General features: G+C 38.0%; 1 protein-coding gene across 11 annotated transcripts in view; it reads right to left on the bottom strand.

Annotated features, from left to right (window-relative positions):
• The window catches only part of HERC1 (HECT and RLD domain containing E3 ubiquitin protein ligase family member 1), a 186,991-nt gene that overhangs the window by 23,700 nt on the left and 146,027 nt on the right, over positions 1-17,264 (bottom strand). For 9 of the 11 annotated variants that reach the window (XM_058737453.1, XM_058737452.1, XM_058737456.1 and 6 more), the window contains 12 exons: positions 15,531-15,801; positions 15,185-15,398; positions 14,165-14,421; positions 12,691-12,818; positions 10,964-11,091; positions 9,535-9,735; positions 7,943-8,073; positions 6,937-7,136; positions 6,451-6,556; positions 4,108-4,254; positions 2,040-2,141; positions 808-981 (listed from right to left, as the gene is read on the bottom strand). In XM_058737453.1, coding sequence (XP_058593436.1) covers positions 808-981; positions 2,040-2,141; positions 4,108-4,254; positions 6,451-6,556; positions 6,937-7,136; positions 7,943-8,073; positions 9,535-9,735; positions 10,964-11,091; positions 12,691-12,818; positions 14,165-14,421; positions 15,185-15,398; positions 15,531-15,801 — 2,059 coding nt within the window. The remainder of the gene's footprint in view (positions 1-807; positions 982-2,039; positions 2,142-4,107; positions 4,255-6,450; positions 6,557-6,936; positions 7,137-7,942; positions 8,074-9,534; positions 9,736-10,963; positions 11,092-12,690; positions 12,819-14,164; positions 14,422-15,184; positions 15,399-15,530; positions 15,802-17,264) is intronic. The other 2 variants (XM_058737460.1, XM_058737461.1) reach the window with 1 other exon arrangement.

The raw sequence follows: 17,264 nt of genomic DNA, 5'->3' as shown, positions 1-17,264 counted from the left end.
AAGTAACTAAACCAAGGCAACCTCCTCCCTTCTCACATTTCCTCCTTTACAAGAGAATCCTGGTAGCCATCAAAGGAGATCGCTCTTCTGTGGCCCTCCCTAACTGTGGCAGAGCAATTCTGTGAGACTCTGAGTAATTCAGAAAAGAGAACCTAGGCAAATGCATCAGTGAAGTTAACCGGGCACAGTAACAATGGACTGTATTAATACAGCTTGGCTGAAAAAGAAGGAAATAACACCAAACAGCTCTGCCTAGGGGCAGCACACAGTGACTACTGAGGTCTGGAGGACAAACTACACAGTATCACAGCCTGGGCTACAGCTCCAAATTCCATTATTCCTCATTCTAGTATTTTAAGGACCCTACTCACTTCAGCCTTAGCTCTTCTACTTAACTTTCCACATGGACTCATCTGATACACAGAACATTTACTCCAACATCCATATCCACCCCCATCTCTCAACTTCAGGATGGCAAAACCACACAAAAATAGATTTATGGGTCACAAAAGATGATACTCTGAGGGTACAGGTATTTTAAGAAGTTTTGGAGTGAATAAGTAATCTGAAAAGAAATTATACCAACACTACACAAATTTGAGGGTTATTTTAAAGTTTTACTCCCACTAAAAGTAAAAGCAGGCTGAGGATTACTCAACAACTGTTCTAGACATGACTTAAGTTTATTTGATTCTACCAAACAGCCCCACTTATTTTCCTTAGACCTTATGCTCTTAATTGCCATGCAATTCAAATGCTGGAGCAGCAGTCATGTGCAGATCTGCAGCAGTAAGTGTAATCGGTTACCTTTTCATAGGCATACTGCTCCTGAAGCATCATGGGTAGCCGCTCCAGAAATGCTCTCATGCAGGGAGCCATATTTAATCCCAGAACACCCTGCTGTTTCAGTGCTGTCCTACAGGTTGCTAAAACATGATTGGCGGCAGCCCATTCTGCTGTACAATTCACGACCAAAACATCCTGTTGGAAAACAAATCATGCCACACAGTTATTTAAAAAAAAGATAAAAGAGATCATTCTATTACCATTCATATCTGAAATCCTTCCAGTTATTCCATTAAACACATTTGCTTTTTGGACATTTTATGCTGTACCTTTAATGCTTATCGAGTTCAAAACATCCTAAATTTTGCTAAGTAAAAACCAGTGAATAAGAACCATAAAATTTGTGAGCTACCTTGGCTTTGCTTATGCTCCTTAAAGAGACAACATTAATTCTTGGCTGTTTCATAGGACTTGCAGGAAAAGGTACCATGACCACAGGGGTACTATAGGAAGGAGTACTCTGTCTGCTGGGGGACACATCTACAGGACAAGCAGCTCGGCTCTAACTGTGGCTCTATGATTTATCTATAAAGGCCACTACTGCCTTGGCTCTGAGTCTGTATTTTACTGTTTATACAGGTTTAGAGCTCAATTTTATTATCTTTTACCTACATAAAATATAAACCAAAGCAGCACATTGGCTCTACTCATTAAGGGTATGAAGAGCAAGACTGCAGGAGATAATGTCATCTCTGACTTACTTCACAGAAGGGGGCTAGTATGTATACACGTATACATATTTGTGTGTGTGCGTGTGTGTATGCAGTAAGCATTTTTTTAACTAGAATATTAAATTGAAAGTCAAGATACATTTTGTATACTCGAGTTAAAGGTCTTTGGGGTGGTCCTGTGGTCCTACTTTTTAAAGAAAATTCTTTTGAGACAATTTACTGTTATCTCAAAAGTCATGGCAGAAAGTAAAAATCCACTTTATAACTTCCAATGGAACTTAAGTTGTTTGATGATTAGGCATTTAGCCAAAATCTAGGGTATGGTAAGAAGAGTACTAGATTATAAATCAGGAGGCCTGGGTTCTAGTTTTCCTTCTGTCACAAAATAGTTGTATTATCTTAGGCAAATAATAATCCCTCTGGATATGAGTTTTCTCCCCTGTAAAGTAGGCTACTTAGACTATGATTTCTAAGGTACCTTATAGACTTATCCCTTACGATTTTAGAGAATTGTAAAAGTACCTTCGATCTATTTGAGCAAGCAGCTACCCCAACATCTGGAATCCATACTGTGGTCTGAATAGCTCCAGAGCCTATCACTACAGTTTGCAAGACAGAGCCATCCTAAAATGAGAAGTAGTTATATCAGTACACATTACTTAACCTTAGTCATTATTTACATTTTTTTTTCATTTTATTTTATTTTTTAAATTTACATCCAAGTTAGCATATGGTGCAACAATGATTTCAGGAGTTCAGGATTCCTTAATGGCCCTTACCCATTTAGCCCATCCCCCTCCAACAACCCCTCTAGTAACCCTCTGTTTGTTCTCCATATTTAAGAGTCTCTTATGTTTTCTCCCCCTCCCTGTTTTTATGTTATTTTTGCTTCTCTTCCATTGTGTTCATTTGTTCTGTGTCTTAAAGTCCTCATATGAGTGAAGTCATATGATATTTGTCTTTCTCTAATTTCACTTAGCGTAATACCCTCTAAGTTGTATCCACATAGTTGCAAATGGCAAGATTTCACTTTTTTTGATTGCCGAGTAATACTCCATTGTATATATATATACCACATCCTCTTTATCCATTCATCCATCGATGGACATTTGGGCTCTTTCCATACTTTGGCTATTTCAATAGTGCTGCTATAAACATGGGGGTGCATGTGTCCCTTCGAAACAGCACACCTGTATCCCTTAGATAAATACCTAGTAGTGCAATTGCTGGGTTGTAAGGAAGTTCTATTTTTAATTTTTTGAGGAACCTCCATACTGTTTTCCAAAATGGCTGCACCAGTTTGCATTCCCACTAGTAATACAAAAGAGATCCTCTTTCTCCGCATCCTCGCCAACATCTGTTATTGCCTGAGTTGTTAATGTTAGCCATTCTGACAGGTGTGAGGTGGTATCTCCTTGTGGTTTTGATTTGTATTTCCCTGATGATGACTGATGTGGAACATTTTTTCATATGTTGGTTGGCCATCTGGATGTCTTCTTTGAATTCTTTTTTTTTAACGTTTATTTATTATTGAGAGACAGAGAGACAGAGAGACACAGAGAATGAACAGGAAAGGGGCAGAGAGAGGGGGAGACACAGAATCTGAAATAGGCTCCAGGCTCTGAGCTGTTGGCACAGAGCCCGATGCAGGGCTCGAACTCACAAACTGTGAGATCATGATCTGAGCCAAAGTCGATCCCCCAACCGAGCTACCTAGGCGCCCCTGGATGTCTTCTTTGGAGAAGTGATTATTCATGACTTTTGCCTATTTCTTCACTGGAATATTTGTTTCTTGGGTGTTGAGTTTGGTAAGTTCTTTAAAGATTTTGGATACCAACCCTTTATCTGATACGTCATATGCAAATATCTTCTCCCATTCCGTCGGTTGCCTTTTAGTTTTGCTGATTGTTTCCTTTGCTGTCCAGCAGCTTTTTATTTTGATGAGGTCCCAAAAAGTTCATTTTTGTTTTTGTTTCCCTTGCCTCTGGAGATGTGTTGAGTAAGAAGTTGCTGCAGCTGAAGTCAAAGACGTTTTTGCCTACTTTCTCCTCGAAGATTTTGATGGCTTCCCATCTTACATTTAGGTCTTTCATCCATTTTGAGTTTATTTTCGTGTATGGTATAAGAAAGTGGTCCAGTTTTCCCAGCACCACTTGCTGAAGAGACTGTCTTTATTCCATTGGATATTCTTTCCCGCTTTGTCAAAGATGAGTTGGCCATACATTTGTGGGTCCATTTCTGGGTTCTCTATTCTGTTCCAATGATCTGAGTGTCTGTTTTTGTGCCAGACATTTTAAATTTACACATTTCACATTCACAAAAACATTTTAGAAAAAAATCTATATACTCCAGTGAAATTTAGCAACGTCTAATTACATAGGTACTACCCAATTTTCTGGGGACTTTTCTAGATGACTTTAAAAATATATCAATAAGAAAAATTAAAGAGTGGAGAATTCTGAAAGGAGTTTCTTCAGTACCCAAAGTATTAGTACACAAAATATTCCTAGGGATGGTTGGGTTAATTTTTACCATATCTAAGTTAATGCATAAACATTTCTTAAGATAAAAATAACATCTGTACTCTTACCCTTAAAGACCAAATGTTCATGAGCCCACCTAGTCCACCAGACACGAGGGCCAACCCATCAGAACTAAAGGCAACAGTCCGGACAGGGGTGATGTGTCCCCGCAGCTGATAAACACATTTGGCTCCGGCTGATTTCCTATATCCATCCTGCAATTCATTTTGATTTTTAGCATATATTGAAATTAAAACAAACTTATAGATTCAAGATTTATAATTCATTCCTGGAAATTTTATACTTCAGTAAAAAACTGGGCAAGAGGGAAGGACAACTCTCTCATAGGTTTAGCTTGAGAAAATAATAAAATAACAACGTGGTTCTCCTTGGCTCCTCTGAAACTGAGTTCATATTTTTTGACACCCTTCTAAGTGAATTTCCTATTCTTCAAACCGGCAGAAATTACAATTGTAAGTTCCAATTATCCCTCAGAGATAGAAAAATCCTAACTTCTGCTTTTTAATGAGTGTTCTAATTTTTAAATTTAGCTTTATGTAATTTTCATTTTTAGCTCCTAAAATTCATGAATTGCACATGTTGGGTCTATATAAACAGGCTCTTCTTTTTGATGGCCAATGGTTCTGTCTGTTACATGGTGTCTAATTTCATGTTTGCATTGTTGCATCTTGCACATTTTAATTTTTTTAAGTTAATTTATTTGGTGAGGGAGGGAGAGAGAGAGACAGAGAACACGAGAGGTGGAGGGGCACAGAAAGAGGATCCCAAGCACGCTCTGCACTGTCAGCATAGAGCCCAAAGCAGGGCTTGAACCCACAAACCATGAGATTATCACCTGAGCTGAAATCAAGAGTTGGAAGCTTAACCAACTGAACCACCCAGGTGCCCCTGCCTTGCACGTTTTAGAAGTGAGATAGGTCCAAAGGGCTACTCTCTATTACAAACAGAAAATCAGATTTATCTTTAGTGCCTCCACTTCCACTTCTTTTTCATTAAGAAAAAATTTTTTTAATGTTTATTATTATTTTTGAGAGCAGGGGAAGGGTAGAGAGAGAGGGAGACACAGAATGAAGCAGGCTCCAGGCAGTGAGCTGTGAGCACCTGTCAGCACAGAGCCCAGTGTGGGGCTCGAACTTACCAACTGCAAGATCATGACCTGAGCTGAAGTCAGATGCTTAACTGAGCCACCCAGATGTCCCTCCCAATTCTACTTCTATATTTTCCTCTCATTAGTGAGGTATTTACCTCTCCCTCTTAACCTCTTTCTTCCTGTCCTTAAGCTCCCTCTTCCTTCTAGTTATGACAGTGTATATTACCAGATGTAATATCCAGATATACTATTTGGATATTTGGATATATTATTTATCCAGATATAACATAAGGTATATTTCTTCCAGGGGTATTTGTATCATGAGCAAAAAGAAAGAGCAACAGAAGGTGCAAACCGTTAGCTCAGGGATGCCATATGACTGGCCACCAAGTATTTTAAAGAATTTTAAGTCAGGTGCCAATGTTTAATATTGGGAGATTTTACTTAAAACGCTGGGTTTCTGGCTTCTATCAGGAAAAAAAGAGACAATCTGGTAACAATAGCCTCATTTCTGGATGGCGGCAATCAGCTCTCTGGCAGCCGTGTCCTTTATAGAAAGCACGTGTGTTTCTAGGTTTTTTGTTTTTACCCTCTCCATACCAACTCCCAGCTTTTTAAGTTTATGTTGCTTGTTGCTTGTAAGCATCTATCTGAATCTGTAAACTCTTTTTTTAAATCATTTTTTAAAAAATGTTTATTTATTTTTGAGAGAGAGAGAGAGAGAGAATGCGATCAGGGGAGGGGCAGAAAGAAAGGAAGACAGAGAATCCTAAGCAGGCTCTGTGCTGTCTGCACAGAGCCCAGTGCAGGGCTTGAACTCACAAACTGTGAAATCATGACCTAAGCCGAAATCAAGAGTGGGACACTTAACAAACTGAGCCACCCAGGCACCCCCTGTAACCTCCTTTGAAATTAAAGGAATTGTTCTTCATAGGTGGAATGCGGTATCAGCAGCAGATACTTTGGACAGGGGTGTTCCTGTGGTGTTCCCATTTCACTGTACCAAAGATTTAGGACTTCTCTATCTGTAGTACCAAATAATATCCATTACTATAAATGATCACCACTCAGTGTATCTTGAATGTCTCACTTTAACAAGCAATCATGCCGTCCTGACTTATAAAAAATAAGGCCAATTCAGAAAACACACAAAATATGACAATTATTCATGTTTCCCTAATGGATCTTGCCCTTTAAGATACTGAGTAGTGAGTATCTCAGTAATCAAAGGAGGATTACTTTGATAACACAAACCATCTTTGGTTTCAGATAAGGTCTTCAAAAGCACCAGAACATTTACCTGGCAATTTGACTCCTGGTCCCACCATCCTTCTGAACTAGTCACACTGGTCTGTGTGGTATCTTGTGGAATACGCCAAACACATACCAAGCCACTCTGACAGCCACTTAAAATTAATCACGTAAAACCAAAACATGTCAATATGCAGAAGTAAATATACTTTCAAAGAGCAATCAATTAAAGACCTGATAAAACTATTACAGTATTATTTTAAAAATTATTTGCAATAGGTATATGCTATAATCTTTTACAAGAATTACAAGAAGAATCGATATTCTAGCAACATCACACCCAGATAAGGAGACTGCATTCCAACTTCCACATTTTGCCTTATTTCTCTAAGGTAATCTTATGGAATTAGACATTATAAGAATAGTAACAGGCAAACTGTTTAAGACCACTGAAAAGCCATATTTAACGCAAGTAACAGTCCATAATAATATAAAAATTAAGACACACACACACACACACAAATTTGTAACATACGTAGCCATCAGTAAATGCAATTTGGATCCTTTCCCTGGGAGGCTGCACCAAGCAATGCCATTTACAATAGATGGATGGCAGAGTGAATGTAGACAGCGCCAGCATCCTGAAATAGGCCCCCAGAGTTTCACATTTTCTTCTTTGGCACATGTCATAAGAATATGACCTGTTGGGTCCCACTTCATACTAACAAGAGTATCCTTAAAATGACAGGGAGAGAAAAAAAAAAATCATAGTAACCTTCCTTCACAGATATGTAAACTCAGTAATTTATGACCTATACTTCCATTACTCAATTATTTTGAAATCAATATTTTATGCAAATAAGATACTGTCATATCATTCCCAATCACAAGACAACTCACCCTTTAATATAATCTGCATTATATACACTTGCTACAGTCAAAGCTCAGTAAATGTTAGTTGAATGAATGAATTAGGAAATTCTGATTCAGAAGGAATATTTATCTTTCATTAGCATTTTTAAGAATTATTGACTTGTAATCATTAGAATAATGAAAAAGAAACTTAAAAAAAAGCATCCTTCATACCAAAATAGCAAACATTATGAGAATCTAAGACATATTGTACGTTGACATGGTTGACGTCGTGTTCTTCTGACATTTTTTTATTTTTACCCTCCTTCACACTTTCAACCCCTGCCTTCGTGCACTTATGTTTTGCCTAGATGGCCCTGTAAGCATTAGAACCAGCAACTCTTTTTAAGGTAAAGGAATCATTCTTCATAGATGGAATTTCTAGCATGACAGGGGGTGTTCCAAGGGTGCTCCTATTTTACTGTTTTGGTTTTACTTCTTTCTTGGCTTTCTTGATGGCTTTCTTACACAGACCTTTCCATGTATATACATGGTCGAAAGATTTTGTGTAACAATAGAATATGAAATCATAAGTGAACTATGTTAAGAAAGTTTAAAGAAAACTAGTATCAAGCAATACTATAGTAAAAAAACAAGAAAAAGTAACCATCTGGGAAAGATGTTTTTACCTTATGTGCATCAATTAGAACAATGCCTCCTTTCTCAAGTGGTTCCTTCGTTCCCAGTAACAATTTTCCATCAAAAAATCCTACTGCAAATGGTCTGTCTTCACTGAACCAAGCAATGCAAGTTACAGACACTAATATGATTAAAAAAAAATTTTTTTTAAGAAAAAAATATGACACTCGTATGTCATTGTTTAACTTAAAAGACATATTTTTGCAACAAACATATGCTACCACAACCACTCCAAGTAAATTTCCAAACATCTCTTTGATGCATTTATTAGATAAAAGGTAGGCTGAGAGCAGGGATTCTGTGTAACTTACTTTAAAAGTATTATAATAAGTGACAAGGACTACCTCATTTTTAACCTTTTATTCTTTTCAGATGAAAAGTTACAGATGAAAAAAAAGTTTCAGATGAAAAGTTAAATTCCTTGCTGATTCCAAGTCCATGTACCAGGTTCCTTCCTTTTGGACCAGAATCTACCATGAAACTGAGAAATGAAATAATCCATCATAGAAAGAAAATTATCTGTCCCTTCTTTTGCTTAATATTCCTTACTCTGTGTGTTTCCATATTTTACCAAACATGTTCTAACAATCTACATTCACATTTGCTTCTTCAAGTACACATTAACTCTGGAAAACTACAAGAGAAGTAAGAAACAGTATTTATCTGTGGGAGTAGAATGGGGACATGTGGAATGAGTAGATGGGAAAAAGACTTTTCACTGCCTATCTTTTTAAACTTTAAGATTTTTGGGGGCGCCTGGGTGGCGCAGTCGGTTAAGCGTCCGACTTCAGCCAGGTCACGATCTCGCGGTCCGTGAGTTCGAGCCCCGCGCCAGGCTCTGGGCTGATGGCTGGGAGCCTGGAGCCTGTTTCCGATTCTGTGTCTCCCTCTCTCTCTGCCCCTCCCCCGTTCATGCTCTGTCTCTCTCTGTCCCAAAAATAAATAAAAAACGTTGAAAAAAAATTAAAAAAAAAAAAAAAAAAGATTTTTGAACCCCATGAAGGTATTACCTATTTAAAAAAAAAACCTAAATTTAAAAAACACTTGTTCTATTCTGTGCCATGTAAACTGGGACCGTGATCTGTGAAATACTCCACTCCCCCAAAACAATTAACAAAACCATGTAGTAAGATGTCTATGCATCCAAAGGGAACACAGAAAATAAATGAAAGGAGACTTCCTACTATCTCTTGTCATACCAGGAACGTCCCTCCTCCTCCTTCCATTTCCTCAATTTCATTTGTTAACAATTTCATCTCTACCAATGATTATTAATTCTTTTCTCTTGGACATTCCTAACTTTCAAGGGAAATTGGCAGCCCCACTTAAGTTTCAGACACTTACACAAAGGATGAATGACTAATACAATACTATTAGATCTCATTTTGGCAGAGGTATGTGGTAGATGTTGGGAGGGAATTATCTTTCAACGCAGTAACTAACTAAAACGAAATACCAACTGGAAAATTTAGAAAACAAAGCCAAAAATAATATTAACTCTGCATTTTTAAAAGCAAGTGCCAAAAAAAATAAGTTTTTTGATTGGGGGAAATACTTTCTTAATGAGACACAAGTCATTTACCATCTTTTCGATAGCAATGTTCCAATTCTCGACGGTGCATGGTGGATACATCAACAACTTCTATCAGTCCTAGAGAGCCATCCATCCGTCCCACCAACAATAATTCTGGAGACTCTCCTGACCAGGCTGTAGCTGGACCCTCTTCTGGCCAAGCCAGGGCAGATACCCAATGAGGCTGAATATCTACTAATCCTTTACCTCCTAAAGAGGGAGAAAATGTTAACTAGTTACTTAATCCTTAAAAACAATAATATAAAAATATTAATTCTAATATTCACTCAAGGCAGTCCTCAATTTCATAATAGTCTATTAATAAATACAATTATAAGGCAGGATCCCTCATTTATATACTATATATGATTATCAAATTCACAGGCTTTCCTATAACTACTAATGGGACAAAAATGATAGCTTTACTTATTTTAAAGTTTATTTTTGAAAGAGAGAATTGTGACAGAGTGTGAGTGGAGGAGGGGCAGAGAAACAGGGAGACACAGAATCCAAAGTAGGCTCCAGACTCTGAGCTGTCAGCACAGAGCCCAATATGAGGCTCAAACCACAAACTGTGTGATCATGACCTGAGATGAAGTTGGATGCTTAACCGACTGAGCCACTCAGATGCTTCAAAGTGATAGCTTTATTAAAGAAGGAGTAAAGGAGGGGCGCCTGGGTAGCTCAGTCGGTTGAGCATCGGACTTTGGCTTAGGTCATGATGTCATGGTTCATGAGCTCCACATCAGGCTCACTGCTGTCAGTGCGGAGCCTGCTTCTGATCCTCTGTTCCCTTCCCCTGCTCACGTTCTCTCTCTCAAAAATAAATACAAGCTTTTAAAAAAATAAAAAGGAGTAAAGGAAAATATTCAGTGTAGAAATGTCAAACACTTACATCCTTTCCTAATAATTACTGAAAATCAAATTAACGTAAGAAATTTCCCTAGAGTTAAGGCTAGCTTTTCCTTCAAATCTGTGAAACATAGAAAAGCCTTTCTTCAAATATGCAAAAACAAACAAAATTATGCAATAAGCCTAAGATTATAATAATTTTTACTTTCCAGAGACACATCATTAAAAATTGAAATGAGTTTGTACCTGTGAATTAGACAAAATTAGTAGAAATATTTCAAGTGATTCAAAAGAATGCATCACTGAAAACTCATAGCTCAAAACCTATTCTGAACACTTACAGTTGTGTGTGAAAAGAATTTTTAGCTTACAACTACCAGGTTAGTCAAAACTCTTAGAAAGAGAAGTCAGGAAATGATCATTTCCTCTTTAATTTAAACTATAATATGCACACATCTACACAGCTGAAGAACAGACTGTGAGTTTCAAGGTGAAAGGAAGCCACTGTTTGGACTCAGAAAGCTAAAAAAAAAAAAAGGCTTAAAAAGTACCTTCAGTAATTTGCTAGTATTGGCATGACTCTTACCATTAACTTGCCAAATATTCACCATCTTTTCCAAGGCCCCAGCTAGATATTTGCCACTGATACTCCAGGAAACAGGTGAGAAACTTGGATCACTGGGTGACCCCAGGCTCTCCTCAGCATCTCCTTCTCTAAAATATAAAAGACACATATGGGATTCTAATCCTCATCATCCAAAAATATATAAAACCTCAAATCTTAAAATAAAGGTTTCATATGGACTGAAGTAAATAATAGAGACTCTTCATTTCAGAAGCTTGGCTAGCAGTGTTTGACAATCACATATTTGCTAGCATTTGTCATAGTGTGAAAAATGTAGAATTAAAGAAGAGTGATGCTTAGATTACCCAATTACCATAGTAGATAATTTCTCAACAAAGACATTCTGATTCTTTACGGGTTGTAAACCTGGTTATTATTCAGAGCACAATGATTCTTGTTTGCCTAATCTCTAGGGAAGCTCTCAGAAAGGAAATACCTATGCCAGCTATAAAACTATAAAGGCTGCTAACATTCTGTAAGAAATATCATTAATTCCTAAATAATCCTTAAAGAATGATGGAATATTAGCCTACTGTTTTACAGAATTTAACATTTATAATGCTAGCATAGTAGACCTTGATTTAATTCTAAGACACTGATTGTTAAAATTTTTATTTTCTTAATTACTATCCCGGAAATTTAAAAACACACACCAGAGATATAGTAAGACTATTCTAAAAGAAAAACTGTAGGGGGCCTGGGTGGCTCAGATGGTTGAGCATCCAACTCTTGATTTCAGCTCAGGTCATGATCCCATGGTTGTGGGATCGAACCCCGCACTTGGCTCCATGCTAAGTGTGGAGTCTGCTTAAGATCCTCTCTCTCAGAGCACCTGGTGGGCTCAAACAGTTATGCATTTGAGGGGCGCCTGGGTGGCGCAGTCGGTTAAGCGTCCGACTTCAGCCAGGTCACGATCTCACGGTCCGTGAGTTCGAGCCCCGCGTCAGGCTCTGGGCTGATGGCTCAGAGCCTGGAGCCTGTTTCCGATTCTGTGTCTCCCTCTCTCTCTGTCCCTCCCCGTTCATGCTCTGTCTCTCTCTGTCCCAAAAATAAATAAACGTTGAAAAAAAAATTTTAAAAAAACAGTTATGCATTTGACTCTTGATTTCAGCTCAGGTCATGATCTCACAGTTTGTGGGACTGAGCGCCATGTTGGGCTCTGCGCTGATAGTGCAAAGCATACTTGGGATTCTCTCTCTCTCTCTCTCTCTCTCTCTCTCTCTCTCTATCTCTGCCTCTCCCCTGCTCTCAAAATAAATAAACTTAATCAGGGCACCTGGAGGGCTCAGTTGGTTGAGCATCTGACTTCGGCTCAGATCATGATCTCCCAGTTTGTGGGTTCAAGCCCCACATCAGGCTCTGTGCTGACAGCTCAGAGCCTGGAGTTTGTTTCGGATTCTGTGTCTTCCCCCCCGACCACCCCTCCCTCATCTGTTCTCTGTCTCCCTCTCTTTCTCAAATATAAACATTAAAAAAAATTTTTTTTAATTTTCCCTTTCTCTCCCTCTGCCCCCTCCCTGACTCTTGCTCTCTAAAAAAATAAAACAAATTAAAATTAAGAAAAAAATAAAAGAAAAATTGTAATAACTTTTAATGACACTGTGATTACATTAACACAACCAAGATGAAGCATGTTTCGGATTCTCTTATTTTAAATGTTACACATGAGAGCTGATGTTAGCACTCACAATCTGTTGAACACACAGGTTTGTTGCAGTGAATATTGCTTCTTAGTAACATTCCATACCCGGATGGTACCATCATTGCCACTTGTAGCCAAAAGTCCTTTTTTATTACACCAAACACAAGTCATCACCTAGAAAGGTTGAAAAAGTCCAATGATTTTTAATTAAGTTTTTTATTTTAATTCTAGTATAGTTAATATACTGTGTTATATTAATTGCAGGTGCACAATGTAGTGATTCAACAATCCTATACATTACTCAGTGCTCATCATGATTAGTGTACTTTTAACCCCTTCACCTATTTCACTCACACTCCCACCCACCTCCCTTCTGGTAACCTTCTCTACAGAGTTCTGTTAGAGTTAAGAGCCCACTCTTTGGGGGCGCCTGGGTGGCGCAGTCGGTTGAGCGTCCGACTTCAGCCAGGTCACGATATTGCGGTCTGTGAGTTCGAGCCCCGCGTCAGGCTCTGGGCTGATGGCTCGGAGCCTGGAGCCTGTTTCCGATTCTGTGTCTCCCTCTCTCTCTGCCCCTCCCCCATTCATGCTCTGTCTCTCTCTGTCCCAGAAATAAATAAAAAACGTTGGAAAAAAAAATTAAAAAAAAAAAAAGAGTCCACTCTTTGGCTTGTCTCTTTTTTATTCCTTTATTCGTTTGTTTTGTTTCTTAAATTCCACATATGAGTGTAATCATGGTATTATCTTTCTCTGATTAATTTATTTTGTTTAGCATTATACTCTCCAGCTCCAGCCATGTTGTTGCAAATGGCAAGATTTCATTCTGACAAAGTCCAACATTTTTGAGCAAGTTTTGATTCAAATGATTTTGTCATTCTATATCTATCAAATTAAAAAATAATCTACCAGAAAACTGTAAAAGAAAAATATTCATGTTATAGCATAATATACATGGTTTCACTCTTTCCTAATTGGCTTGTAAACATACATCTATTTGTATGGCTTTAAAGTACTATGCCTAAACTCATTTGAGTTATTGCAGACCTATGAGAATCTTTACTAAACATGTTTATTTAATTCAATAAAGTATAAATATTTCAACATATGTTGTACAAAATAAACAACACAGACTAAGAAGTGACTTTTAAAGTGGTAATAACGGAAGTCAGTCTTCATTTCCTAAACTGCCTTTGTCAATGCTCAAGGGTCTGGTAAGTTAGATTAACACAGCGGTTAACAATTTCTTCTCCTCTTGCACATATAAGCCCTCATCTTTTGTGAGGTAATTCCCTTGGTTTTCTTCTCATCCCCCATCTGATTTTTCTATTTGTACACTACTATGTCAACCCAACATACAGAGAAAAGAAAGCTGGTAACTACTAGACAAATATTGGTAATTGTGCATGTGTGTGCACGAGGCAGAGAGAGAGAGACACTTAAGATCTAAGCTCTCAGAGAAGGGCAGAAACTATTTCATCTTACATAAGGTGATTAACATACTTAGGGCTCAAAATACATACTCTGTTTTGATGAGCTTCCAACTTGATAAAGGAGCATTTCCTGAGATCTCCTCCCATATCAGCGAGTGTTTGGGGAGTAGTTTGGTTGTCGCGGTCATGTGCAGCAAGAGTGCGCACAAGCTGTTGAGCAGCCCATTGCCTATGCTGTGAGGACAGCCTGGAGGAGAGGCAGCAGGCTGCCAGGGCATTAGCCAGCTCCAGAGGGCCTACAGCAGAAGGATCATAGGAAGGATGGGCATACAATTGGGCAGTTAAACCTGCTTAAACAAAACAATGAAATGATGCCCAGGTAAGAGCTGGTGGTGGTAAACAAAAAAAATGGGTTAACCCATATCTTTTAAAAATTAGCACTTCTGCAAGCAATCAATTCACTAAGATACGCATACAAGGTATAAAGCATTTATCTCCTATCACATTCTCTAATAAATCTGATTCATTGCAAATATACATTTATATACACCAAGACTCTTTGCTCTAAGTACACACAGATTCAGAATGCATCAGAAATAATTTCAAAGCCAGGGCAGAGACAGCATGCCCTAAAAAGTAAGAGTTTGGCTTTTGCTGCTCAAAAGTGATCATAACAGCCAGTCAAGAGGCTGGGCTGATAGATCCCAAAGCCCATCTATCTTGGCCAAATGGTCCTGATGAAGAGAAGGGTAGAGACAATAGTGATTAAGGAGTCCCTTCAAACTGTTATCATCTTATGACAAAGAGAAGAATAACCGTATCTTTACATAAATTTTATTAAGGACACCTAACCAAGATTATTATCTATTATGATTCAAACCATAATCTAATAGAATAATCAAACCAAGATTAATTTGGTACATTTTCTAATATCTGTTTCCATGCACCATGAGAAAGGATCCATGTAGTTTTTTATGATCTGAACTTAAGAAGTATACATGACGCTATGTAATTTATCACTTACAACAACTCTAAAACACGTTTTAAAAAGCACACATCAAATTGATTACAAGACTGTATATTTAAAATGGTAAATGGTATGAAACTTACCTTTCTTTTCAACTTCAGATTTATCATAGTTAGGTCTCAGTTTGGCCCCCTTGTCTGCTAGTAATGCCACAAGGGCCTGAGTTACAACAAAGTTTGGGGAGGTTACAAGCTTATTCTCTTCAGCAATTCCTCGGAGAAAGCTGGGTAGAAACTTTCGCTGAATTGGATCATCGACCGTGGTTAGATTTACACCTGTTGCAGCAGAAATCAAGTTCTGAAGAGGCAATTGGAACAAACAGGTTTAATTTTTACATATAATTTTGGAACAAAAAGATTTCACCTCAAAAGACTCTTTAAGAATTGGTCAGAAATAACGCAACACGAAAAGCACTGAAAACCAGCTTACCTGTGTACACAACTGCACCAGGAGTTTGGCAGCACTAGGAGTGTTTGATGCCAGACATCCCACTGCTGTGCTCAGATAGGCCAGGCAAGAGATGGGCTTACTGGCCTTGCTGTGCCCGCCTCGTGAGCGTTCTGAGGTGCTTGCCATGGCAGAAGGGCTGGTAGAAAGGCCAGCTCTCCCTGCTGCGGCCAAGCACATTAACCGAACCAGTGTTCGGATATCTGTAAGCCCCAGAGATTCCAGGCCAGCAGCCAGGCTACAGCTGGAACCACTGCCAAGAAAGAAAAAACACTTCAGATGGATAAAGAAAACAGATTTCTGAAGGGACCACTGGGAGCCCCACCTATCAGCCAAAGTACCAGTAACTAAAATAAAAGTCAAGCTGCAATATTACTAGCCATATGTATCTTAAGTCAAAAAATATTAAGCTGGAAACTGTTAAGATTTTAATTATTTTATTTTAATTTCATGAACTTGGAAGTATAACTAAGTATAATACACAAGAAAGTTCACAAACTGTGAGTTTTCATAAACAGGACCAACATAACCGACACCTCAGAAGCCTGCTTGGGTTCTTCTCAGTCACTAGACCCCTAAAAGTAACGAATACCACTGACTTTTTAAGTCATGTATCAGTTTTGCCTGTTTTGAACTTTATATAAATAAGATAAAGTCTGTAATCTTTTGTGTCTGGCTTCTTTTAAGACTCATCCACGTTGTTGCATTATAGCAGTAGATACTCTTTTTCATTGACATATTAATAAAATCTACCATAATTCATTTCTCCATACAGATGACAATTAGGTGGTTTCTAGCATGGGGCTATTATAAATAGCAGTGCCATGAAGTTCTTGCTTATGTCTTCTGGTGCACATATAGAAGCATTTCTGCCGAAAATATACCCAGGAGTAGCTTTCTAGGTGATAGAGTATGTTCATATTCACCTTTGGTTGGTGCTATTGAACGGTTTTCTAAAGTAGCTGTACCAATTCACTTCCTTACTGGCAGTGTGTTCTGGGTGTTCCACATTTTCTAGGTGCTCACATTTTCCCACCAGTCTTTTCGATTTTAGCCTTTCTAATAGGTGTATTTATATCTCACTGGTTTTCCATTTTCATTTCTCTGAAGACTAATGAGGCTGAAGACCTTATTTTCCATGTTTACTGGCCATTTGGAGATCCTCTTGTATTATTTTGCATTTTGCCCACTTCTTCTATGGGTTGTCTCTTCTCATGGATTTGTAGAAATTCTTTACATGTTCTGTTGGTTATATGCATTGTTCATATGTTCTCCCATTAAGTGGCTCATTTTTTTTACTTTCTGACTTTTTATTTTCTTAATGACTTTTGCTGAAGAGAAGTTCTTTTTTAATGTAGTTCAATTTATCAATCTTTTTCTTGATGATGAATGGTTTTTGTGACTCACTTAAGAAAACTGTACCTATCCCAAGACTGAGAATAAATTCTTCCTACCTTAGAGAAACATTATTGATTTATCTTTCACATTTAGATCTAAGAGCCACTTGGAAATATTTGTCTTATATAGTGTGAGGTTGGGGCCAAGACTCACTTTTTCCTGTTGAATAAACCATGTGACCTAAGCCCAAGTTAGTGAGGAGACATGCTTTCCTCATTGTTCTGCCATATAAACATTATCATAAATCAAACCATACACCAAGTGTTTATCTATATGTGTGGGTCAGTTTCTAAATTCTGTTCTCCACTATCCAATACC

The sequence above is a fragment of the Neofelis nebulosa genome, chromosome 7 (assembly GCF_028018385.1).
Source record: "Neofelis nebulosa isolate mNeoNeb1 chromosome 7, mNeoNeb1.pri, whole genome shotgun sequence".
NCBI classification, from domain to species: domain Eukaryota; kingdom Metazoa; phylum Chordata; class Mammalia; order Carnivora; family Felidae; genus Neofelis; species Neofelis nebulosa.
This window is presented reverse-complemented; position numbering and strand designations above follow the sequence as displayed.